This window comes from Plectropomus leopardus, chromosome 13, assembly GCF_026936395.1.
Source record: "Plectropomus leopardus strain MGB_pleo_1.0 chromosome 13, ASM2693639v1, whole genome shotgun sequence".
NCBI lineage: Eukaryota > Metazoa > Chordata > Actinopteri > Perciformes > Serranidae > Plectropomus > Plectropomus leopardus.
This window is the reverse complement of record NC_142188.1, coordinates 25257567-25284186: the sequence shown is the minus strand read 5'-3', so window position 1 is coordinate 25284186 and position 26620 is coordinate 25257567. Positions and strand designations below refer to the sequence as shown.

Here is a 26620-nt window from a genome sequence, read left to right as displayed (position 1 = left end):
ACCGAAATTTCTACCTCTGTATGGATCCTTTTTATAATGTTATCAGACACTTCTAACAAAAAGCTGAGTCTATCAGTGGCCAAAACAAGAACTTTTAGTGGACATACATTGAGGGTACACAGTTGACCTATCGCCAACCCCCCTCCCCTTAACTCACTTGGACAAACAATTGGCGCGCTACCTAAGCTAACAGTGGCGGCTGTCAGTGTCAAAAACACATCGAAAGAGGCGATACAGAGCTTTGGGGACAGACACACTGTATTTCACACAGAAGCCATCAAGTGTCTTCATGACGCCGCGGTGTTAGCGTTAGCCAGCCTTTGCTTTCTTCGTAATGTTACAGCTACGTTAACGTTAATGGTTTTCAGTTGGGTGAGCTTTAACGCCAACCTTTTGCTGCAGTAAATACTACTGCCAGCCTGTCAAAGAAAAAAACACACCGAGACTACATTAAACAGACGACATGACGTGCTAGCCTTATGAAGCTTAAGTTGTCCATAATGTTAGCTGCTATAAGCTAACTTAAGCTAACGTTAATGAGCAAAGTTTGCTGCGACGGTGACATTACACAATGCTGCGACATTGTGTATGAGGTTATATCGGGTTATATAGCTATACTTGTCACTTGCAGCAAATTTGCTAACAATATGTTGCCTTACCTTAGAACAAATGTAGACATCCTTTTTTATCTCCTTTAAACTGAGCTGATCCCTCTACTGCCGGTGACGGCTCGTGGCAGCTTGCAGTAGGAGCTCCCGGCATCTCGTGCCAACTAGCGCCACCCTGCGGTATACTAGCGGCACTGGCTTGGTAGCTTTGTGGCTGCCATAATTTAAAATAATAAATAATTTTAAAAATACCAATTTTAAAAAACTATTGTCTTAATACTTAACTTAGACATAAAAACATAGGAAAAAAGGTCCAGGCTGAAAAATATTTTAAGTTACCCCTTAAGGTGATTGTCTCTGCTTCTATCCAGCTCTCAGCCAGACAGACCGCCTCATAACAACGTACAGCCCGAACAGCTGGAGGCTCTTTCTCTCTTCTGCAAGAAATCACCTGACACAAATCCACATAGGTCCACCTGATGGGTACTAACACGCTCCACCTGCACTGTTTTCACATGTAAGTTGATTTATGCTCAGCAATAAATGAAAGCATCTTCCTCACTCAGACAGGTTGAGATCGTTGCACCAAATTATAGTTTTGCATCTGTTTCCCAAAAGATTTTTGTCACCTCACCAAGGACAACAACCCTCGAATTTCCACTACTCCATTGTATCAACAAACCAATTAAGAATAAACATCATGTGCTACAAGTCCTCCATCGACAGCTTTCATTTAGGCAACAATTAAGGTGTGTGCATCCTTTAACTAATAATTTGCATCATCCCTGATTAACAGCATCAAATGTTAAAAGAAACAGCAATCAGAGGAGGTTCATTATCACAGCTGGGTTTTTTTTAAAAGGTGTGATCTATCTATAGGTTGCAAGAGTGTTCATATGAACAGAATAAGTTGCAGGCTGTATAGAAAAGGCTGCAGCAGTCAGTGGAAGCTGTAGTTTCAGCTATGTGCCGGTGTAACCTACTTACAATAACAGTGTCATTATCACAGCCTGATCCTTCCGAAAGACGACGCTTATGGGCTCTCTTCTTCAGTGCATCCATGCCTGAACCAAGACCCCCCTCCTTCCCTTAAAATTAAGAGACTTTTTCCCTCTATATGTATTGTTATGAAGGCTTCTGCGGCAAAAGATACTCACCTCTAGCAGACATGCCCGGTAGGTAGAGGCTCTCTTTTCTTTTGCCGAGATTACCAGGAGGAGATGCCCCGGTGCAGCTTTAAAGGAGAGGAAAAAGACCGGTTGACAACCTGATATTATCTGTACTTTAAGTTTTCGGTTGTCATTTAATTGGGATTAAACGCAAGGAAGCATACCGCCTGCGATTTGGTAGACTGGACTAGACTGCGCGATGGAGAGAGCACTTTCCAGCGACAGGGCGTGTCCTGGAACAGACAGCATCCTTCTTATTTTCCAACAAGTTTATGTCCATATTTGAGCATTATATCAGATAATTACTGATTTATATATTAAACCATTCTTGTAATTCCTCGCGTGCAGCTGCTGTCGGGTCGCTTAAACGTGAAACCAGTTAGCCTACTTTTTTGTCTGGGATGACTGTGCTGTTCTGGACGTGGTAGTTGGGCTAAATCACAAAGTTGACAGGCACTCTAGAGCAATGCATGTTGTTTTTATTAATTTTCCCCATTAATCCGGATACTTTAAGAAATATATTAGGCGATCTATTGATCACCTGGATTCCTTAACTTAAGTCTAAAATCTGTGACAGTTTAAGGAATTATGACCTCAGTTTTTTTATGGGAAAAATTGCAATATCAGAGAAATAGCCCGTGTATTACAGCATATACAGTCAACCATTCCTAACCCTAGTCTTAACTGTGATCATTGGTGCAATAACTCGACTAGGCTTTAGCAATTCTTTGCAATTATTCAAATTATTCTTTCAACTCTTGAATGTGAGCTAAATATGTGTTACCCATATTGTCTATATTATTGTTCCCCTTACTCATGCAGCCTAGGTTATATATGTGTTGTACATTGTAGCATGACATATTTAATATTTCTAACTTTACACACTATTTTTATACAATGCATTGTAGCATAAGGCATAGTTTTATTTATTTTACACACTCAGCACATGATTCATACTTGTAAATATTCACACAGTAGTGCTAGTATTTCTTACTATTACAGTATCTTTATTTTATATTTCTACACACTTGACATACTCAGCACATTATACATATATATACTTTTATATATTCACAATTCACATACTAGTGCTAGTTATATTTACATACTTGAGGTAATATTTCTAATGTTTACTGAATTTCTATTTTATATTTTGACATAACACAACACATTTGTGCTGGTACTTATATATGTTTTCTACAATTCTCTTGGCATCAGAGTGACTGTAACGAACCACAGCTTTTCCCCCAGGGGTCTAAACTTTAACATATATTGCTTGTGTATCGGAATCCCATACTTGCTTTTAGTTTTAAAGTGGGCTTAGTGGTCGTTGTTTCCAAGAATATTGATCATCCTCTCTGATTGAATGTATTGGTTGCTGTCTTCATTTGTATGCATTGATCGTTGTCAGTCATTATAAGCCGGTGCCTTGTGTCCTCGCGCACCCTGCTGGCGAAAAGCGGCTGCGTTTTGGCGAAGGAAGTGCCACCGTGTCCAAAGTGAGCAGACGTTACTTGAGTCTGTAGACGTCTTGTTTACAGTGGCTGTGCCAGGCCTGCGAAGACCCGTGGCCAGCAACGTGTTACGATTTTATTGCTTACCTTTATTCTTTCGTTACAAGGGTCAGTATATGAAACCTCCAATCTGGATCGAGGCGGTAGCAACAGGAAGAAGAAGATAGAGGAATTCTCTAGGTCTTCTCGGGAGAAACTAGTCCAGTCGAAGAACAAAATGTTCTCCAAATTCACGTCCATTCTCCAGCACGCTGTGGAAGCGGTGAGTTTTTTGTACTCGGAGCATGTATTTTTACACTGGCTTGCTTTTGTGTGCCGTCTGTTTTGGTTTAAATGGGCCTTTGATCGACCAGGCATCACATATCATAACGTCAGCATTAGGTTGCTAACTAGCGAGCTAACCAGTTAGCCCAAGCCAATGTTAGCGTTTTGTGTTTGTCCTGTCAATTTGTTTGTTCTTGTTAACGATGGTATACCTGTGGTTGCGCTTCTTTGCCTGCTGTATATTACTAACACGTTACCCTGTTGTCATTTGCCTATTTTGAGCAAGTCCTTTGTGCTTAAGGTAGTTAGGCAAGCTGAGCTAGTTAGCCGCTAATATTAGTCCCAAAATGCTAACGTACCGCCGTAGCTAACGTTGGCTATCTGGTTTCAAACATCAGGGTCATATCACGAGGAGTGGTGTCGAAACGGCCGGACAGCCTTGTTTGATGTTGCGCAAACATTTCAGCGTTAATATTAAAGGGTTAGTCTGTGGGTTTTCTCGCACAGGCATGTTTGAAGGCTAAATGTTAACGTTAGCCAGCCAGTCAGCTAGCATTAACTAGCTAGAAACCAGTATTTACCTGCCTGAACTGTTCTTAGGCTGCCTCACGTCAAGGGTTTCAAATAATTGGCGTTTTGCAGGTGAACAAAAGTGATCACTTATTATAATATTAGCTTGTTAACCCAATATTCTGCCATATAGCTTGCTGGTTTGTACGAGAATAGGATCTATTACCAATGTAAACCTTTATGTCACCCAAAAGTGAAAGTTTAACCCCGAATTATTTAACAGTTCTGACGACTTCTGGCCCGTCTTTAATCACAACACATCGATCAAAGACATTAGAGTATGTTTGAAGTCAATAGACAGTTTCCTCGAACAAACCATCCCTATCACTCTTTGTTTGAACGCTGAAAGTGATTGTGGCATGTAAGCATGTTGCTATGATAATTAGTGGTTTATCTCTTGACCTCATGTAAACGTGCAATATGTTTATGGTTGCTACTTTTTCTTTTCAGCTTGCCCCGTCGCTGCCTTTGCAGGAGGACTTCGTCTATCACTGGAAGGCCATTACACATTATTACATTGAGACTTCTGGTAAGAAAAGTCTGAAGAAATAAGTTGACATCTGTTATGGTTATTATGTAACCAGATGTTGTGCAGCTTGCCTTCGAATTTGTTGATACCTTTTGTACTAAAAGTTTGAGTGCAATGGCAGGAAACTAAGCCCGTTCATACAGCATGTAACTGTACTTATTATTGTCAATATGTCACATTTTAAAAGATGATTAGTGCACATTAAAATTCACTTGATCTAAAAGTGTTGCATCATACCTGTTTAATTAAAAAGCCTGCAAATGGCAGCTTTTGAAAAGCCTTATCAAGCAATTGCAAACACATAATTTTTTTTTTCTTAACCACAATAATTAATTTATGAAGTTTTCTCATGATCAACTAAATAATCACCTGCTTATGTAGCACCACTTTATAAATAAAGTGAAGACAGGCAGTGCCATGGTAGTGGTTATAAGAATCCAAACTAAGTAGGAAAACCAAATTGTGTAGTATGCTGGGAATGCCTTGCTGGTTTAGTTTGCAACAGACTTCAGCAACTCTGTGTGGAGCAAACCAGCCTCAGACTATGAGTGCTTCCCTTGTGTTTGCCTGTGAGATCTGCACGAGTAGAACTGATGCGCTTTGCATTGTGCCAGGTTGCAGCTAAGATGAACTTGGCGGCTGAACATTGTCATTTAAAACCAACTTTCGCATGAACTACTGCCGCGTTGTCAGTGTATACTTTGGGCCTCCTAATCTTTTTCTTAACTACAAACGACTGATTATTTGCAGCAGTTCTCCCATTTAGGCCAATTTAACAAAACCTTGAACAGCTGATGGGGGATTATCTGTACTTTGAGTATTATGCAGCTTAGCTTGTTTTCAGGGAAATTTACTCACTTGTGATTTAAATGAACTTGATCTATTATTCTTAGGTCACTTTGAACCAGCTTGACCTTCATCAGTCTGTATGATAACTAATTTAAGGATTTATTTGATCGCTTTAATTAAAGCTGTTGTTGTGAATTATCTTGGTTACTTAACAAAGTTTTTGGCATTGTGTGCTTTATTAATTTCATCACCATATATATGTCCAACGTTGTTATTGAATTACTTGACCCACACTAGCGACCCAGTGCATAATTAGTGTCAAATGAGGATAGCATACTTAGGCCAATTAATAACACTATTATTATGGCACACTTATAACTGAGCGGGCTTCAGTTTTGAAATCACTGTATATAGTCATTTGACGGAGAAGGGAAAAGCTTATTGAAATTTGAAATATTTCATATCTTCATTGCCCCCACCCCCATGCACAATACTGTTTGTCAGAAGTCATTCTATCACAAGCAGTGTCAAGGGATAGCCCCGTTCTAATATGTCATGCTTCCTTCATTTACTGGGATTTGCTGTTTTGTAAACACATTGTTGTTAGTAACTCACCACTTGCTGCATTTGCTTCACATTAAATGTATTTACATGTAAAAGCAGTAATTGGATTTAACTGTTAAGCCATCTAGGAAAGTTTTCACACAGCCAGACAGATTAAGTAGTGCTAGCAAAATTTGATATTATTATCTCTTTTTTTAAATGCACAAAATGTTAGCAAATCAGAAAATGGACTGTATTATATCAGAACAATCAGCTTTTTGCATCTGGATTAAAGAAATTGCCACACAAGAGCAATGTAGTTTTAACAGTTGTGTTTTTGTCTGTGAGCAGACAGTGAAAAAAAGTGAAGTGGTTTGGCACTTATGTTGGTATCTTACAGACATGCAGAGGTTCTGACATGTTTCTGTGTTTTCCCCTATCAGATGACAAAGCTCCAGTCACAGACACCAACATCCCATCCCACCTGGAACAGATGCTGGACATCCTGACCCAGGAGGAAGGGGAGAGGGAGTCTGGAGAGACAGGACCCTGCATGGAGTATCTCCTACATCATAAGATCCTGGAGACTCTCTACACTTTGGGCAAGGCAGATGTAAGGCAGTCATGCTTTGGTAACTACATGAATTATACCTTCAGGAAAACATACATATCACCATATGGTAGTCATATGTTATGTGATATTGGATGAAATCGTGTGGAAATCAAGGTTGAGCCCACGGAGGTTGGGGTGCAGGGTAGACACAATACAACGTGCAGTGGTGGTTTAATTAATCGCCACTGTGAGCTACTTATCCATGCAAGGTGGAGACACTTTTATATTGGTACGAAATAAAATTCTAACATTTTCTATTTGTATGATTTCCCATCAGTGTCCTCCAGGGATGAAGCAGCAGGTGCTTACCTTCTACACAAAGCTGCTAGCACACATTCGTCAACCTCTCCTGCCACACATTAATGTCCACAGACCTGTACAGGTGAGAAGTAATGCAATATGGATTTCAGTGTATTTTTGATATTCCTTTTTAAAAATGGTCTGTTAACCGAGGTTATGTAAGTTATTCATGACTTTTTTGTCCCCTGTGGCTGTGACATTCCTCTGTCAGAAACTGATCCGTCTGTGCGGGGAGGTGCTGGCTGCTCCGACAGAAAACGAAGAGATTCAGTTCCTTTGTATAGTCTGTGCCAAACTGAAGCAGGACCCGTACCTTGTCAACTTCTTCCTTGAGGTGAGTAGCTATGACACCAGGGAGGAAAAAAGTTGAGCAGTACATTCATAAATATTAATCTGTATATATTACCAGCAAAAGTCAGATCCTCGCAAGATTTTTAAGCTCACAGTTCAGGTAATATTTTATGTGATGTTACTTGCAGAACAAGTCAAAGAGGCCTGAGGCAAAGAGTCCGGAAGAGACTGAGGTGATGAAGGAGAATGTGTTGGCTCCAGACACTGGTCAGTCTCCGACAGAGGAGCAGGTTGACCACCCAGAGGAGCCTCAGGCTGCAGCTGCTGCCTCCACCTCCAGTCCAACCAGTAACCATAACAACAGCAGCAATTACAATCTTGTCACCTCGCTGCTTAACCTCACAAAGAGCCCTGTAAGTAATCCCGTGCAAATAAATTTTGGTGATTTACTGTAATGAATTGAACATTTGTATTAATATTTTGTATCCATTTTCCCTCCCCAGGATGGCAGAATAGTAGTGAAGGCATGTGAGGGCCTGATGCTGCTGGTCAGTTTACCTGAGCCGGCAGCTGCCAAGTGTTTAACTGAAAACACTGAGCTCTGTGAGCTCCTGACCGACAGACTGGTCTCCTTCTATAAAGCCCTACCACAGTCCATGGACCCCTTGGACATTGAGACAGTGGAGTCAGTCAACTGGGGGTAAATGTCTTTCCAGTATTTACTTTATAAAACAACTTTATATAGCCCTTTTCACAGACATAGACCACAAAGTACTTCACAAGGGCAATGTACAACACAAGAAAGAAGGCGCAGAAGATTAGGTGACTACCAGAGCCTCGTAGTTAAAACTGCACAACCATTTTGCACAGTTAATAAAAAATACACAACAAAGATCACAAAACAAAATACAGAGCAAGGGCATGAAAGTTACCCAAACGCCAGTTGAAACAGGTGTGTTTTTAGCAGACTTTTGAAAGAAACCACAGAGTCAGCAGACCGCAACGGTGCAGGGAGAGCGTTCCAAAATTTTTAGGTGCTACAGCTTCAAAAGCATGATCGAAGCAAATGCGAGAAACAGACAACACATTTTGTGTATTTAGTGGCTTATAAAACATATTTTTCACAGATTTTAGTTGGGTGACGGTATGAGGTTTTGATTTGATTTGTCTTAGCAGGTAGCCCTAAAATAGCATTCTCTGTAAAATGCTATTTTTAGTGAATAATTTGGTAGAACTTCATCAAACATTTAATATTTGTTCCCTGTTTCTCTCTGTCGCTCTTTTAGTCTGGACGTGTATAACCTGAAGGAAGACGCTGCTGTGTTCACAGGGAAGCGGGCACTCATCTCCTTCCTGTCGTGGTTAGATTACTGCGACCAGCTCATCAAAGAGGCTCAGAAGGTCCTTAACCAGTGTTGACTCACTGTGTTTTGATGTGTCATATTGTAGTCAGAACTGACAGAATAAAAGAAGTTGTTTTCGTGTCTGAAAGCCACAGCAAGCTGAAGCTCACTCTTGTATTTCTTTGCTGTTTTCCAGTCAGCAGCTGCAGTGATTGCAAAAGCAGTGAGAGAGAGATTCTTTGTGTCTGTTATGGAGCCACAGCTTATGCAGACGTAGGTCTTGCTTTGAATCATCAATCAGTCATCCTTTATTGAAATTCTTGTCAGTATGTCATGTGTCGTGACTGCTCGTTAACACATTGTGTGTGTGTGGGGGGGTGGGTGCACACAGGTCCGAGGTAGGCATCCTGACCTCCACAGCCCTGCTGAACAGGATCATCCGGCAGGTGACATCAGAGGCTCTGCTGCAGGAGATGATTTACTTCCTGCTGGGAGAGGAGAGAGAGCCAGAGACTTCAGCCACGATGGCTCAGAATCCACTCAGACACCGACTCATCGAGCACTGCGACCATCTGTCAGACGAGGTTCTTATCACATAATTATTCAGGATGTACCTAATGAATGTTCCTTTATTATCATTCAGGTCTGGCTGCTCAGACCCCCTTTGGCCTTTTTATTTCACTCTTTCTGTTATAATTATTATTATTATTTGACCTCTAATGTGTCTTCAAAATGAAAATCATGTATCCATAATTTCTTTTACTGATTTGATATTCAAAAGCACAAATGGCCATCTGCCCTTCAAGGATTCTGAGTTAGTGAATCATATGATTAACCAAAAGCACATGAATTTTAATTAGTATCTAACAGAGCCGTTGCACACGTTTTCATCACACAAAAGAGAGATGAATCATCTCTTTGATGTTTGAAACAGCGACTGCCTACTATCTCTGTCGGGGAGCAAATCCTTGGCATGTTGCTGTTTGGTTTATTTTTTTTGGGAGCTAAGCCTTATTCTTCCTCCTGCATCCCCAGATCAGCATCATGACACTGCGGCTATTTGAGCAGTTGATCCAGAAGCCCAACCAGCACATCCTCCACAGCTTGGTGCTGCGTAGCCTGGAGGAGAGGAACTACTTGGAGAACAAACCACAGGAGGAGCGGGAGCCCCTGGAGAACGGGCAGCCCCATGATGCCGTGTAAGGACCCGCCTTTGACCTTAGACCTCCGCGAGCTGCCTTTAAAAATCTTGGAAAAGCATCAGCACACACACAAACACAGCAATGAAAATAAAGTGAATGCATCAAGTAGCTGTGTTTCTCACATTTGACACCAATTCAGCTCAGCTGTGCCTTATTGTACGTTTCAGTTGGTGGGAATCTTTTCAAGACATGCTTTGTTAACTCCTTGCAGACTGGTACATATTGTGCCATAGCTTGTTTGATTATTGACTCTATTGTTTCTATAAATGTTCCTGTTAGTGGCATAACTGTTTTCATGCAAAGAAGTTAAGTCACCAAATGCAGCACTGTAATAGTGGATTTACATGATCACATTGTTCTTAGAGTGTGAAATGAATTCATAGAAGGGTTGATGAATGTCAGTGACATTTGCATAGCCACATAAATACAGTAAATAAACCTAAGATACAGTAAAAGTAATAAAACTTAATATCTATGTAGAGATTAATTAAGTTCCCACATTACACAACAGAACTCAGAGAGGGTGGAAGGTGGCGTGCAAAATCAGAACGCCCTAACATGCTGTCATTCTGTATGAGACCACATATTTCCACAGTTTAACTACATACAAGAATACTGACAGAGTGGGCTTTGAATTTCTTTGAATTTCTACCAGAATGGGGAGTAGAAATTAAAATGGCTTTCATTTATACAGCCAGTGGCTGTCTTTCCTTAGAGCTATGCATCATGTCGAGAGATGCATAAAACTAAATCAAAGGGAGCATCTTTTTGTTATGATGCACTGATCAGAACCAGATCGTGTTCTCATATCAACACGTGTTCTCCCCACAGAGACCTTGAGGAGGATCCACTGTTTGGTGATGATCTCTCTCCAGATAGCAGGCTGTCTGGTTCTGATTGGCTGAGCTCATCTCCACCGCAGAGTCCTGACCACTCAAAGTCTGACGGAAAGACAGAGGTCCATAAAATTGTCAACAGGTACACAGTCTGCTCATGATAAAACTAACAGCATGTTTGTCCTTTTTTCCAATATAAAATTTAACCATTAAATTCTATTGCCTGCAGTTTCTTGTGTTTGGTGCCTGATGAGGCGAAGTCATCCTATCATGTTGAAGGCACGGGCTATGACACCTACCTCAGAGATGCACACAGACAGGTAAGGCTAGTTCCACTGTATGTCTAAAGCATGTTTTCCAGGTATTTCAACATTAAACTCATTACTGAGGCCAGTCTATAGATAGTGTTACTGTTGCAAGTAGAGATACGCAAGGTCCCGTGGTCACTGAAAACCTGGAGAAGTCATGGAGTTTCACCTTCTTGTTTTCCGGGCCTGGAAAAGTCATGAAATTAGTAAAATCTTCGAAAGCTTTGGAAAAATCATGCTGTCTTTTTATAAGAAAAATTACGAAAAGTTTATTTTGCACAAATGTGAAAATTTGCGATCAGATTCACCATAAAAGACATGAGAAAACAGAATACATTCCATGTAAAAAGTATAAAACTAGGTCTCAGAGATACACATTCAAGCAAATGATGAAAATCATTACAGTAATCTTCCATTGATATTCTTCAAAGTAATGTAACATAACAGCAAATTTATTTTCTGTAGCTGCTGTAAAGCTCTAAGATGCATCGATGCATGACTTTTTGTTTTCCGTCACATAGCTTTCTTCATTTTCTCCTGCCTTCTGTCTCTATCCATGTATGAAAGCTTGTTGGAATTATGCATGAATAGAGGTGTAATCTGATCTATTTAAATAAAAGATAATAATGTGACAGTGTAATTTAACATTTAGGATCATGAACCCCAAACTATGCCCCACTACTGCTTTTAAATTGTCCTACGTTTTTGAGATGGAGAAATGTTTGTAAAACATTGTGAATGGTCATGGGATTTTTTTGTTGGTCTTTGAAAAGTCATGGAGAAGTTTTTAAATTTTGTCAGTGAAAATGTGCTGGAACTGTCATTACTCAGTGTCGTTGAATTTTCCTCCTCAGTTCAGGGACTATTGCGGGGTCTGTCAGCGGTGGGACTGGAGGGGCAATCCAAAGCCTTTTGAGAAGTGTAACCTGGACAGCCCATTCTTCGAGGGGCACTTCCTCAAGGTTCTCTTCGACAGGATGGGTCGCATCCTGGATCAGGTCAGTTTGATCCACCATATAGCAAACAGCTGTTGTTACACTGGCATCATTTAGTACAACTGCATGCTTTGATGTTGTCATGTTTATCTCATCTGTGTGAAATACCTGTTGGATTGTTAAAGCTCCACTCGTCTAGATAGCAAGACACCCACAGTGATGGTAATCAGAGAAGCAGATTTGGTTGTAATCAAATCCATGGAGCAAAAATTAAAGGTAGCCTGTTGCTCATGGAGCACCACTTGAATCATAAACTGCCTTTTAGTTGATGGAAATACATAGACCTAATTTATTCCAAAATGATCTGAAATGGAAAGTTTCCAGGGCAAGTTTTTGTGCAGTGAGTCTCAAACTGTTTAATCTAGCCAGACATGTACAACCATATTCCAATGAATATATTAAGCTTTTTTTGCATGCAAATCAGCACAAAATGTTACGTAAGGTCAAACCAAGTAAGAACCCTCTTTTCTGTTATTGATTCTCACAAAACCTGACTTTTATTTACTTAGTTTTGTGTTTGAATGAGCAGATCAGCCTAAACCATTTCTGCTCAGATTTTATGTTCCCATGTACCCAAAAGTTGTTATTCCGTGCTGCAAGAAAACACTGTTCACTGTGATTTAGCAAAAATGAGGCCCACTAATGAAAAGTGCAAAGAAAAATGGAGAGATGATGCAAATGAGCTGCTGATTATGCAAAGTCTTTTATTTTTTTGAAACATAAAAAAACAAAAATAATGATCTCTCACCATAAACTCATTTGACAAATGGCATTAGATGGGAATTATGAAGATGACTAACAGAGATTCAAAAGTAAAAAGCACCTTTTGGCAGCTCACAGGTTTCTCGTAGCATTTAGGAAATCATATCTACAAATGAGTGCTGTGTTAATGGATGAGTCTGTCATTAGAAGCTTCTGAGTATTGTGGCATTGTTATTTATTTATACAATAGCAGAGCTTCTTCACACAGGACATCTTGAGTTTACTCTCATCATCAGTCCTCTGTAGTTTTATATCTGATGTCCTCTCTGTCTTCCAGCCGTATGATGTCAACCTGCAGGTGACCGCCGTGCTGTCCAAGCTGTCTATGTTTCCACACCCCCACTTACACGAGTACCTGCTGGACCCTTATATCAACCTGGCTCCTGGCTGCAGGTCTCTGTTCTCTGTCATCGTCAGGGTAAGACAGATTATAGTGATTATCTTATCCATCACTGATTGTAGACACTGCTGTGCTCACAGCTACAATCACTGGGTGCTTTGAGAATTGTCTTGATCGATGTTTTTGTTTGTGGTTTTTTTGTAAAGGTATCTTGAACTGTTTGAAATTGTGTTTCAAAATGTTAAGTGTAGCAAATAATTGTGTTCAACACAGTTGTTGCTCTTTATCTCTTGCTAGTGGTTTTGATAGTGCAAGTTTCTGTGTGAGTTTCACTTTCCAACAATCTTTGGGGCATGCTGCTGCTCGACCTGTTTCTTACTGGAAGAACTGCACCTCTGTACAGATTTGTTTTTCTTCTGTGAATCACTCCAACTGCTTTTCATTGAAATCGATCCCAGTAGCGCACAGAGTAAAAGCCGGTGCAGACGCTAACGTCCTTATTGACGGTCTTGTTCGTTTATGGTAGTTACAGTAATGTCTACAGTAATACCCTTTTTTAACCCAAATTAGTGTATTTATGCAGGATTTTTAAATGCAGGAAAACCAGCGTAAATAAGTTCTCATTGCCAGGTCCAGAAGACAAGTATGCCTTTCTTTTTTGTTTTTGTTTTTGGTAGTTTCTTACATTTTGTCGTCATGAATGAGCTTGAAAGCTATGTTAGTAAACAGTAGCAACCCACATGGAGGCCAGTGAGAGAGAATGTTCTGGAAGTGACAGATATGGCTGAAAGCATTGCGTTTTTTGGTTTTTTTTTGTGTGTGTGTTGTCCGCCCGTCCCATTCTTGTGAGTGTGATATCTCAAGAAATACATAAGTAAATCTCTTTAAATTTGGCACTAATGTCCACTTGAACTCAACGATGAACTGAATCGGTTTTGGCGCTCAAAGTCACTGTGACCTTGCCTGTCTGAATCTCATTAACACAACATCTCAAGAACACTTTATGGGATTTTTTTTCAAATTTTGCACAAACTTTCACTCTGAGTCACAGATGAACTGATTATATTTTGGTGGTCACAGGTCACTGTGACCTTGTATCTGTCTCATTCTTTTGAATGCCATATCTTAAGAAGGCCTTGAAGGAATTTCAAATTTGACACAAGCGTCCACTTAAACTTGGACTTAAGAACTAACTGATTAGAATTAAGTGACCGAAGTACTCTGTGACCTCTCAAACCATGTTTTTGGCTCAAGAATTCGCACACTAATTATGACGACATTTCACACAACTGTCTGATAGGATGAAATGATGACGTGATGGCATTTTATATCCAAAAAGTCAGCTTCACTGTGATATCTTAATGTTTTGCAAAAAACACTTCTCTGGCCATCACTCAGCATCATAACTCAGAAACAGAAGGTGAGACATTTGGTCAGATACTGAAATGGTGACGATAATCTTGGGTGTCCAGGTTGAAACAGTGCTGACTGTATAGATCGTCTGTGCTGTCTGGGGGGAAAATGTGTGTGAAACATCCATGTTTTCACAGACGTGGAAGTTAACTGTGACTGCAGCTTGACTGGTTCGCGGAGGCATGCATCTGAGAGGCAGTAACTCCAGTTTGTCGAGTTGGAAAAGGAGCTTGAGTGTAGTAATGATTTAAGAGTGTTGCACCTTTACCCAGAGATGGAAGCAGTGTTGTTGTGTATGGTAATTGTTTCGTGTTTTTGTGTTAGGTGGTTGGAGATCTCATGTTGAGGATTCAGCGCATCCCGGACTTCACACCCAAACTGCTGCTCGTGAGGAAGAGATTATTAGGTTTGGAGCCAGAGGGCATCAAGTACGTACTTCCACTCCGTTGTCTGCTCTTATCTCTTATCTCTGGGTTAACCTTTAGTGTGCACCTCTCACCTTCCTTCTGTTCTCACTGTAGCATCGACCACATGACTCTGCTGGAGGGGGTGATTGTGCTGGAGGAGTTCTGCAAAGAGCTGGCGGCCATCGCCTTCGTCAAATACCACGCGGCCGCCTCTTCATCGCCGTAACCACCCTACTGTTCATCCACATGCCTGGGCCAGGCAGACAGGTCAGGATTTAACTGGGCCTTTGGGGTGTGGTGGCACTGGTGTCACAGGGTCAGCAAAACATTACCACTAACTGTTCATCCCTGTAAGACTGTTAAAGCCCACACAGACGGGTTCATCACTCCCCCTCTTCTGGCCTCTCGGGCTCCACTTTTAAAAGTCTTTGGTCTTGTTTTTGAGAAGGTCAGAGCACAGACACTGCCCAGCCAGCAGAGGAATAAAAAGGAGGAGGATGGAGGTGCAGAGAGATGGTCATTGGACTTCTTTCAGCCTCTGTATTTGTCTCTCACTGCCCCCTCACATACCATCTTTCTTCCTCACCAGCCAAAAGATGATAGCTCTGTAATTACTCTGTCAAGGAGAAAAAGATGTTTGTGTATTTATTTTCTGTCCCATTATCACCCATTTGTCATTGCCTTAGTGTGGTATCGCACCTTTCAGTTACAGAAGATTGTTTCCTTTTGAAACACTTTTATCTGAACTTGTCATGTTTTGTCTGTTTGAAGACAAGAGGCTGTAGAGAGAAAAAAAAAGCCGTCAACCCCTAGTTGTACCCTGTAGTTACATATTGAACTGTAGTATTTACGATACTGCACTCGTATTTTAAATGCCAAGTCCTATTATTTATTTGTTTGCTTTCAGGTTGCCTTTTTTAACTAATGTCATATTAAGATCTAATGAATTTAAAACAGTCAAAAGTGAGGACTGACTAAGCAGATGCTATTTACTTTTTGTTTTCCTTGTATTAAGTTTCTAAGTGCTTGTGCTCTCTAAGCTCATCTGTAGTCACCATCACCCAAAGACGTCACCATCCATCACATTTTGTCAGTGAAATGGTGAATTTTTGCAAAGGATGTGAATTTGCACACGGACCTCATTGCATTGCACTTGTTACATTAGTGAAATTTCATCATGCTTTTAGGAGATATCAAGTTGGCATTGGTAGAAAGAGACATTTGATTCCACATTAGATTTTGTTCTCCAGACCCAGTGTTGCATTTCTCACACACCAGTGTTTATTTTTATCCAAGGGATACTGTGTTTTTTTCTTTTACATCATTTAATCCTCAATAATTATAGTTAATTCTATGATACAGAGAAGCAGACCTCTTCATTTTATAGACCGATGTCTTAAATGCATTATTAACTTAGGACATATTGTAGTTTACAGCAATGGTTCCAGACCTTTTTTTGGCTTTTGATCCCTAAAACAAAGCTATGACTATTTGGTAGTTTGTCTGCAAGTTTTGAACAGTTAGACCAATTTGTGAACTTCTGAGATTGTTGTCTTTACTTGAAATTATCCAGTTAATTCACAGGAAACGAAGCGAAGATTCGAGAAAAGTCTGAAAAAGTCTTTGTAGCAACAATACATCATTCTCCCATATTGTTTTTCATCTCGTGACCTCTTAAATTTATCTCAAGACCCAGTCTGGACAGCACTGGCTAACAGTATCCTAAAAATTCCTTAGTAGCTTATCATGACTTTATGTGCGATGCTGCGTTTACTTGCAGTGTTACCTTTCCATCCTGTTCTTGAATGACGAGGTGTTGTGTATTATTGGAACAGGTTGTTTGGTTATACATTACCTGGATATCTCGGGAGGGCGTCTGTGACTTAATCACCTCAAGGATCAGAGATTCATTACATAATATTTGAATTAGTCTAAATCAAGATGCTTCGTAATGTAACTTTGGTGTTATATTCCCAGTGTGAATGTTTCCATGATTATCGAGCGTGTTTGGCGATGGGTTTGTTCATGTGTGAGTGTAATGGTTTATTATTACTGTGGAGAATGGGCGGAGTCATCCATCGACGCCATGAGCCTTGAGCCTTGTTTTTTTTCTTCCCTTCTCTCTTTCGTCTGGTCCTACTTTAAACCCATCACTCAAGCACCTAAGCTACATTATGCAACTGCTTGCATGGAATCCGATTTGCACATTGTCTTTCTTCATATATGTTCATAATGTAAATATACACAACAAAAAGCTTTTTGTTTTTCTCCAAATGTTTTCATAAACCAAAAAAAAAAAAAATCTAGGATGTACCAGGAGTAACATTTCTATTTTATGGGAAACTTTTTTTAAATTGTCAAATCATGCACATTTTTTAATCAACTATCTTTCCAACTTGTTCTGTACATTTGTATATTGTATGTGTACAATAGCAATAGAGATATACTACCTGGTGTAAATGCATGCTTACAGATTATTTTTCATCGTTGAAAGAGGGAGAGAAAAAAAAGGCGGTCCGGCCATCTGTGATGATTCCTTAGCTGTCAGCACTATGTTGTTTTAAGACACTGACAGGGAGATATGATGCCTTACTTCACACTGTGTATCTCTGAGGACTCCTAGAATTGATGTGTAACGGGATTTCTGCTTCACTACCGTTTGTTGTGATCTTATTATGCCTATCTCTTGTGCTCCATAGACTTTATTTGGTTTGTGAAGATGTACAGGACACTGTAGTCAAAAATCTGATGCCAACTGTTTGGTTTTCTTTTGTTAGCTTCGACCAATCACTGTATCACGTTCTTTTATTTTAATCGCTGCTTTCCTCTGGTGTGAAATGAGATGAGTCTCATTATACTTTATATCTCATGGCCAGTTTGATTTCGTGATTGTGCAATGCATAACTGAAACATTAAGGTAAGATGCATGCTCACTCCTCCTGCCTCCCAATGTCTTGCAGAGTTAATTGTAAGTGATGCAGTCTCGTTCTCTGAGGCGTTGGCTGATTTATTCCTAATCAGCTTGTCTTCATTTCAACACTGCTGTTATACAATGTGTTAGGTTTCATTCAGGACAAATATGGTTTCTTTAACATCCTCCGTCCCAATTAAAAAAAGTTCTTCAGCAGAAGATGTTGCTCTTGGAACAGTTGATTGTGTTTCATCTTTTTATTACAAAACGTCTGTACAACAAAACAAATACATAAAATAACCATATCTTTCAATGACAGGGTGAACACCACAAATTCTGTTCAATAATCCCCTTTTTCAAATATTTTTAAAAAACCACCAGATGATATGGGGGACTGTCTTTAACCTGTAAATTGCCAACGCAAAACAAACTTGCAGGATGATGTGACATGCACAAGAACAGACCAGAGAACACCAAGCGTGAAAATGACCAGTGGAGAACTGAACAGCAGTCAGCACGGGTACTTTATCCTCCGTCAAATTCTCTTTGGCTTCGAGCCAGCATGCTCAGTCATCCACCTAATTCTGTAGAAATGAGTCAAAAAATCTCACTCTCTGGGCACAGCACAGGATTGTATGAAAAGTCCAAAGTCATGTGAGGTGGTCTGGAAATAAGTAAATCCTACATTTCCCTCGCCTAGCAGTGATTTAGAAATCAGCCATGGAAAAGAGGCACTATGGTGCAGAAAGAAGGCTCTCAGTCTAATAACTCATTCTTAATGATTGCTGAGGTACACACTGAGATTGCAGTCAGCCAGGGTTTTACAGTTGTAGTTAAAGGAGTATATTAACATTTTAAAGCACCTGAAGTTACTTTTCCTAAATAAGAGATCCTTGGTTGTACAAAAATATCCATACTGTTGTAATACTGCAGCGTTGAGACTGCACTGAATAACACCAAGAGCTTCCACAAAAGGAAACAATAATGCTTTGACTGCAGTATCGAAGTGGAGTATTAAATTGGTGTGAGAATGAGTCCCAAAACTCGAAAATGAGTTAGCATTTTACCACTCCCAGTTCCCCCATCTCAAAGTTTATGGGTTTATTTTTAATGTGGTTTTGGTTATGTCTGAAATGAGGTCTGTTGTTAACACACGCTTAGGAGACTTACACTTTTTTTTCTATGAAAACAAAATATATCCATAAATTCCCCACTTGTGAACTATGAAGCTTTCATGTCCTAAAAAAAAAGATGTTTTTTTAGCAAGTGGCTAAATGAAACTATAGAACCATCATCATGCCAAACGCTGCATCACAGTCTCGCGACGGCAATGCTACTGTGGTGTAGTTCATTTATAGCCTAACGTTAGCATTTTACTTCTGGTGATTGCATTTACGCTTCAAATATCATAAAAGTGGTGTTCATTCCCAAAGATTATATTGCTTAACAAAACATGGAAGTATCATAAACGTTTGTTTGCCCCAGAGCTTATTTTCTACAATTTCCAAAATCCAAAGGAAAAATCCCATGGACTTTTGACGAAGGAACCAGTGTGACGCTAACTTCCACGTTGGCCTACACTAAAACATCATCCCCCAGCACTCTTATTGAAGTGGAATTGCTAAGTAATCTGCAGTGTCTTGTTATACAAGAGGTTTGTGTTCAATGCCCTGACTCAAATCAGTATTAGCATCACATAATTGAAGCTTTGCAGTCAAATGGAGGCAGATCAGAGCGACAGGTTTACAATGGATCGCCTTTTAAACAAAATAAGGTTTATGTAGTTATCTGATGTCACGAAAACCTGTTTGGCACTCTCAGAAGGATCAAGTCAACTGTTGCATTTAAAAACAAGTGAACAAACTGAAGCTTAAATATCACTTTGTATTCTGTGTGCGAACGCAGATGAAAGTATAGATAGCATTCCACTAAAAGTTGAGATATATGAAAATCATTTCCATCAGATTGTCAAGTTTCCACACAAAGAAAGTGCCAGATCAGGGCTTCATTAGGAAAACTCCCATGCAAAATTGATGCTATACTATGATAATGATCTTGCCATCAGCTGTAAAAAAAAATTAAAAAAAAAAAAAATGTTAACACTAAATCATAAATAATTGTATGTTTTACATGTGACCCAGCTTCTTGATCCTGTTTATGGGACAATCCTACAAATGTACAATAAAAATAAAACATCCAGCGTTCTTCCTCCATCCTGTAGTGAAAACTCCCAACAGCATGACAGTATATCAACATATGATGGTATATAAATTAATTTACATATCCATGTAAATAATTCATTTTCTTTAAGCAAATCATTTTCATGTACATACAAAACCACTACGTAAAAAACAACTACATGCCGTCGCACAAACTAAACCAGGCTAAAAATACAAGTTATCAATTAAAAAAAAAAAGAACTATGTACATTTCCAAATGTCTCTCTTTTTTTAAGTCAATAAGCGTCACCCCGCCAATTTACAAACCCCAGATATGCGCGCACACACAGACACACACGCTTGTGCACAAGTTGCTCACACTGGAACATTCAGACAAACAAATGTCTCTTTGGCTGGTGTGAAGCTGTGGCACCTCGCAGTGTGTGTGTACATGTAATTACACATTTTCAAAAAAAACACACTCACACACAAAAAATAATAACACCATCTAACGGCATAGAAAATAGCTTCCGATGATGGATGTTGTGATATATTTCCTATGCATTTGCGAATATATATATATATTTATATACCAAAACATACTGTATAAGGGTCAGCCACACATATGCCCTTGATTGTGTGTTTATATACTGTATGTACTTTAAAGTCACATTCAGAAGTGTAATGTGAAACTCTGTAGGAAGGCATCAATAAATAGAGATGTCAGAAAGTCCGTCTGTCTGTGTGTCCCTGGTTCTGCCGTCTTGAACAGCTCCAGCCGTCTGTCAGTCGCTCTTTGAGTTCTGTGCTGCGTCAAGGTTGACCACCTGGAGCTCCGTCAGGTTACTGCTGCTGCCGCTCGACTGCTGGCCAATCACCATCTGGAACACAGCACAGCTACGTCAGGCGACAGTTTCAGACAGCCAATAGCACGTCATCACACAACACCCAGCACAGATGGAAATCCTGCTACACTACATGCTGTTTATAATGGGCTGGCGTAGTGCTGATGTTTCCTGTTATATTTAATATTATATCTTGAAATCGTACGACTTTCTTTTCATTACATTACATCTTTATTCTTGTAATATCACAACTTTTTTTCTTTAATGAGTATAACTTCACTCGTTAAATTACAATTTCATTTTCCGTAATATTCTAGTAATATACAAGTTTTTCTTGAAATAGAATGACTTTATTCTCATTAAATTATACCTTTATACTGGTAAAATTATGGAATTTATTCTTGAAATAGTTAAAGCTAGTTCTCATTAAATTACATCTTTATTCTCATAATATTACCATTTTTTTCTTGAACTATTTTTATTCAATTATGACTTCATTCTAGTATTATTCCAACTTTTTTTCAAAATAGTATAACTTTATTCTTATTGATTTAAAACTTTATCCTTGTAATATTCTGACTTTTTTTTCTCTAAATTACAACTTTATTCTCATAATATGACAATGATAATATGTTAAGGGGTTTTTTTTCAGTATGGCCCCAATCATTCTTCGTACTTTAGACTCAGAATGGGCGTATTAAAAAAACACACCAAAAAAATTGAATTTAAAAGGATTTTTACAACGGCATATATTAAAATGCCTATATATTTTAAACTGATTGATATTTAAAGGCTGGACTTGGTGAAGTATTTTGAAAAAACATTCAGGTTTTGATTCTCATGCACTGCTACAGTGGTGTTTTGTTAAATCTACATGTGTATTTTGCTGAAAATCAAAGATAAAACAAGCTGCCAGCTGATCATTCGTACAAAAAGAGGCAACAGGTGACGACCCCTGCGGCCTCCGTGTGCCAGTGCTCTGTTAGGATGCATTAGTGAGGTCACGTGGCATGCTGGTTGCATAGGGAATATGAGAGTTTCACTTGTAAAATGTAGATCTTGCCGTACTGGGTGTAGCTGCACCGCTGATACGGGGATCTGCACCGTGCCTGGAGGTGCTGTGAGGAACACCTGAGGGACAGCACCTGGGGGAGAAAGTAATGATGAACTAAGTTTATATTTATTAGAAATTATGCACATATTCATCAAAATCTGTCACCCAGTAAATAGTGAGTTTTCAGCCTGTGTTGTTCAGTGTGCCTACCTGTGTCTTGGGCCTGTGCATGGGACACCTGCATGGCCGAGGTGCCCTGGGAGAAGGCGTTTAGCACGGCCAGCCCCCCGTCAGCCAGCCCTGGCGTGGAGGCGTACATCACTGTGTGGGGGCTGGGGTACATCATGTGACCTGCGACAGATGTTGGCACTGACGAGGTGACGATGGTTGCTGGGAGACTCACTGTTGCTGGAAAAGAGAGCAGGGGAGGGAGGAGGAGTGGGAGAAAGCAAGTGTCACACTGAGGGCAGGATTTGTGTATACTGGGTGGCCAGCAGATGGCACTTAATAACTGTTGAAATTTAAACCGCTAACTCCTGCTTATGCAGTGTGTAGCGGCACAATAACACTTTTTGAGGACACAGCTGATTCCAAACAGCAGCAGAACGAAAAATAAAAGCTGAGTCTTCCTTCAGATCAGATTTGACCTACCAGTGGAGTTTGTGGATGTGTGGGAGATGTCAGGACTGCTGTCGCTGTTGGAGGTGGACTGGGTATTGGGGTAAACCTGGATAGCCTGGAGCTGCTGGGGAACCCCTGCTCCTGGAGACACACAGAGGGCACACAGCCACTACAGTAAGTCATCAAACATCCCACACAGTGAATAGCGGGAGTTGCAGTATGGGGACTGCAGCAGTGGGGGTGCCATATGGTAGCACACTGGCTGGCAGCAGATGGCGCTTCATATCTATCTCAAATCGCCTGCTAACTCCTACGAATGCAGTGCGTAGTGGCACAATAACACTTTTCTCGAGGACACAACTCATTTCAAACAGGAACAGAATCCACAACAGTGCGAGCAGCAAAAATACAACACAATCTCTCTTTTTTTAAAAAAAAATGCTGCTGAGCACAAAGTGGGACAACCAAACACAAGAGGAGCCTATTGCCACTCATGGAGATGCAGTTATATTTGCATTTTAGGCCAAACTAAAACTGATGATGGGGTTTATACAAAAGTGATGCTACTATATGTCATCGTGACTGTTGACATATGGTAGCACTGGCAGGAGAAGCATCTGCAGTTCTATTAGCTGAGGCAGAAGAAGTTGTCGTGCAACTAGCGTTAGTAATCATTAGGTGCACAGTTGTTAGTCACAGCAGAACAGTTAGCATTAGCAGCAGCTTCATGATGGTCTACTGTGATTAGTATGAAGCAAGCAGAGTCGTGGCAGAGCAGGTCACCTGTGAGGGAGACAGCAGCAGGGAAGCGGAAGACAGCCTGCTGTCCCTGCTGTGGCTGCAGGGCGGCGGCCAGGGCCTGACCATGCTGCCCCTGGAGGGCCAGGGAGTGCTGCTGCAGCTGGCTCAGAGGAATGGTGGGGGTGCCTTCCCGTACCCCAGATGCTGTTACAATCGCCCCTGTCCAGGTGATATGTGCCAAGATTGATGTGAAATGTTCACTTTTTCATAAAAGCATAAAACTTAGTACCCTTTTGGGTTCCTGAACATTTTTTGGAGATGGAGTCATCAAAAAAAGGCCTCTTGGAGGCAATGACAGCCACTTCCCTTTCTGCTACTACCAAACACAATTGTAGTGGTATGAGATTTCCACTATACACTAACCGTCTCAGAAGATACTGCGTTTTCAAGGTGTCAAGGAATTACAGAATTATTATTATTATTATTATTATTATTATTATTATCATTATCAGAATTTCCTTTAAAGGAATTAAAACCGAAGGGTTAGTTTTAATTTAGCTATTTTCAACACTATAATTAAGACTTAAAATCATTTTTAATGGGAGTATGTGTCAAAAATAACTAACATAAATGTAAAATTCTCCCTAAACCCTATAAGCAAATTATGTATTTTGCAGTCTATCTCCTAAACCAAACATGATAATACAAAAAAATAAGTAATGTTTGATGTGTTTTGATGGTCAAGGATTACAATGATACAATCAGTCTGTTAGAGATTGCATCTTTGTTGTCATCTCAAGTGCTTTTCACTGTTCACTTGAACAGTTTATGATGTTGTGTGTGGTATTATTGAAATCCTTGACCATAAAAACATTGGGGTTAAAATCATTTAGTCTGTGTAAGCATGTTTGGTTCAGGAGACATGATGCAAAATACATAATCTGTTAATGGCGGGAACTTAACTGGCCGCCTCAAGGCATTTCTGTGATTGCTCCATTTCTGAAAATGTTCAGGGCCTCCAACTGCACAAGTGTACCAAATTTCATATTTTCATGAAAAAATGCACAGTATTTTCACATATCACCTGGACTAAAGGGTCAGATGTTACATGCAATCTAGTGTTTCAATCAATATTGTGACTAACATTGCTTGTAAAAACAAATGGCTGTTAACAAGTAAAACAAAGATACAAGTTATCTACAAAAAATGTATCCAAATAGTTCAAGAGGTTTTTGAGTGATGACATCAAAACCAAAAATTGTTGCAATTACCCCTAGTCTCATCTAATCAGCCCCGCCTTTCCAGTCACAGACAAAACAACTCAAATCCTAAAGAAATGCAGATGATAAAGAGCTGATAGGCATACTTATACAAGTTAGTTCCGACGAAGCAATTTGATTCGTCCAGTTATTGCACGAGTGCAGTACAACCAGTGACTTAAAAATAAAGAAAAAATGATTATTGCTTTCTCTCCGCCACTCCCCATGAAAATGATATCATATATTGACTATACCTGTAGTGCAACGCAGTAATCGATGCATATTATGCGTTAATATTGACCGAAAATTGCTGAAAATAACGTCGCCGCTGTCTGTCCCGCTTGAGATTATTCACAGCGAGGACACATCGGGAACTATCCGCATCTCCATGAGTCACGTGACTGTATGGCGGCGAGATCAAAGATCGTCGGATCGCTCTGTTTAAACGGCACTGAGTGTAACATCACTGCGACTTTTAACTCTTTATGTATCACTCCGCTTGACCGCTGTTCTAAATTGTTAATAAGGTCCACAGTAACGGTCGGTGGTTTTCCCGTGTTACTGTAGACTGTAGTGTAACAGACGGCCCAGGAGGTGTCAAGGTAAAAAGGGCCGCGGTTGCTGTTGGAGCTGTCACACCGTCTTCCGTCCCGTTTATTGTTTTATTAGTTATCCAGTTAGGCGAACCCAGGACGCTCGGTTATATTGGCGGCAGCGATGTTCTTCCACAAGCTGTGAGAGCTTTTCTGTGGACATGTTGAGTGACTGTGTACCTGGAGCCGTTATTTTTAGCTTAGCTGCCTCAGTTTAGCTAGCTTGTTAACCTCTGCGGTACTTCAAAACTGTGTACAACTACATTACGAAGACGTGGCACGGAGAGGAGGACTCTTTTGAACCTCACGGGGATGTTTGACAGACGCTCACCCGGGCAGGGACTCTAAGGTTGACCTGTCCTCTTGAAGACAGGAGCCACAGTTTCCTCAGCTGGGTGAGGCAGCTGGAGGCGGCTGTTAGTGTGAGTGGAGACCGCAGTAATGAGACCGCAAGTCAAGAGAGACACACAACGTATTTTACTGAAAACGCACAACTAGGCAGCAGCTGCCCTGCGCATAACATGTAGACCTAACTAACACAATGTAGCAGGCTAGTTTTCTGAAAAAAAGTTTTGTGTTGCTAGGCAACAGCTGTCACTTTCAGCGGTTGCGCAACTATTTGTGTCGGCGGAGCAAAAAAAAAAAACAAAAACAAATCTGTTGTCGCTTATTTCTGTTAACTAATATATGACGCTCGTTGAACTGTTTCATAAAAGCAATATCATAATCGCGGTCGTGCTGTGGTAGTGTATACCATCACGGCGAATCACAGCCACCATCAGAAGCTTTCAGTGTGGTGTGTGGCACACGGGACGCGCAGTTGAACGTCATGTTAGCAGTACATCACCAGCATAACACTTAATGTTCAGTATGAATTACAGTTTTACAGACACGCCAGACTAGTGAAGTAATTTTAGCCGGCATAAAGAAATTGTGTCACATGTTTGGGTAATCTGATTGCCTCTTCTGATCGACCTTCATAGGGACATAGAACATAGAACAAATATCAGCCGATAATTATTGGTGGCCAATCAATTGGAGCACCCTTCTGGGGTTGCTAGTTTTATAATCCTTGCTGGTCCCCTACTCTGGCTGCTTGAAGAAGCCATAATGAGGTAATTTAATTTTTGTATATTAATGGCACCAATTATTTGGCAGTGACAAAGCGGTGATAATTAGCTACATGTATAAATAACATATAACATTATGCCTGGGCCACATTGAGCATCCTATGAAAGGACTCCAAACAAACACAGGGTTTCGCCTGGATGAGCGTGGTTTTGCAAAAAGTAGCAGTGCACACTTCCCCGAGCTACACCACTGTCTCAGGCCCTCAGCCCTGCTCAGCCAGTGCTTGGAGTGCGTGTTCATGAGTTTTCAACGATGGAAGGTGAGTTACATTATTTTTATACAGGTAATCGGTAAACTACAAGCTGTTGTAAGCAACCGAGAAAGTTGGAAGTTTTTAAGTTATGATACAACCAGTTTACCTATTGGCAGTGAAAAAAAACCCCATATACTTAATGTATTAGGTTACCATACAGAACTGTTTAAGAAAATGCAATCCTCCTTAAAAATTACACCATCAACAAGCTGTATGTGCACTTCAGCAGAATATGATTGCGTGACTGCCACACACAA

At 40.2% G+C, this 26620-nt stretch overlaps 3 protein-coding genes across 6 annotated transcripts in view; 1 reads left to right on the top strand and 2 right to left on the bottom strand.

Moving 5' to 3' along the window:
* Positions 1–3504, bottom strand: part of ablim1a (actin binding LIM protein 1a) — a 54811-nt gene extending 51307 nt beyond the window's left edge. Inside the window, exons 1-3 of one of the 2 annotated variants that reach the window (XR_015778367.1) lie at positions 3379–3497; positions 1942–2010; positions 1766–1842 (exon numbers count right to left, since the gene is read on the bottom strand). The gene's annotated coding sequence lies outside the window, so the exon portion shown is untranslated. Of the gene's footprint in view, positions 1–1765; positions 1843–1941; positions 2011–3378 lie in introns of both variants that reach the window. The other variant, XR_015778368.1, reaches the window with a different exon arrangement.
* Positions 1711–17942, top strand: fhip2a (FHF complex subunit HOOK interacting protein 2). The gene is made up of 18 exons (XM_042486535.2): positions 1711–1783; positions 3399–3553; positions 4576–4654; positions 6430–6599; positions 6877–6981; positions 7111–7233; positions 7379–7603; positions 7694–7890; positions 8477–8591; positions 8730–8806; positions 8925–9117; positions 9569–9732; positions 10567–10713; positions 10801–10891; positions 11734–11877; positions 12914–13054; positions 14714–14817; positions 14911–17942. The coding sequence occupies exons 1-18, from the start codon at positions 1726–1728 to the stop codon at positions 15020–15022; spliced, it is 2400 nt and encodes a 799-aa protein (XP_042342469.2). The 5' UTR covers positions 1711–1725; the 3' UTR covers positions 15023–17942.
* A 7-nt stretch (positions 17943–17949) lies between these two features.
* The window catches only part of srfb (serum response factor b), a 30137-nt gene continuing 21466 nt past the window's right edge, over positions 17950–26620 (bottom strand). Inside the window, exons 4-8 of one of the 3 annotated variants that reach the window (XM_088086199.1) lie at positions 23170–23331; positions 22417–22527; positions 21976–22173; positions 21780–21856; positions 17950–20747 (exon numbers count right to left, since the gene is read on the bottom strand). In XM_088086199.1, coding sequence (XP_087942325.1) covers positions 20652–20747; positions 21780–21856; positions 21976–22173; positions 22417–22527; positions 23170–23331 — 644 coding nt within the window. In that variant the 3' untranslated portion in view covers positions 17950–20651. Of the gene's footprint in view, positions 20748–21754; positions 21857–21975; positions 22174–22416; positions 22528–23169; positions 23332–26620 lie in introns of all 3 variants that reach the window. The other 2 variants (XM_088086198.1, XM_088086197.1) reach the window with 2 other exon arrangements.

Excerpts from the sequence above, each read along its gene's own strand:
- fhip2a (XM_042486535.2), top strand. The coding sequence starts at position 1,726 with ATGTATTGTTATGAAGGCTTCTGCGGCAAAAGATACTCACCTCTAGCA. Across the intron at positions 7,891-8,476 it reads GTGGAGTCAGTCAACTGGGG|TCTGGACGTGTATAACCTGA; the intron begins GTAAATGTCTTT and ends TCGCTCTTTTAG. Across the intron at positions 10,892-11,733 it reads TCAGAGATGCACACAGACAG|TTCAGGGACTATTGCGGGGT; the intron begins GTAAGGCTAGTT and ends TTTCCTCCTCAG.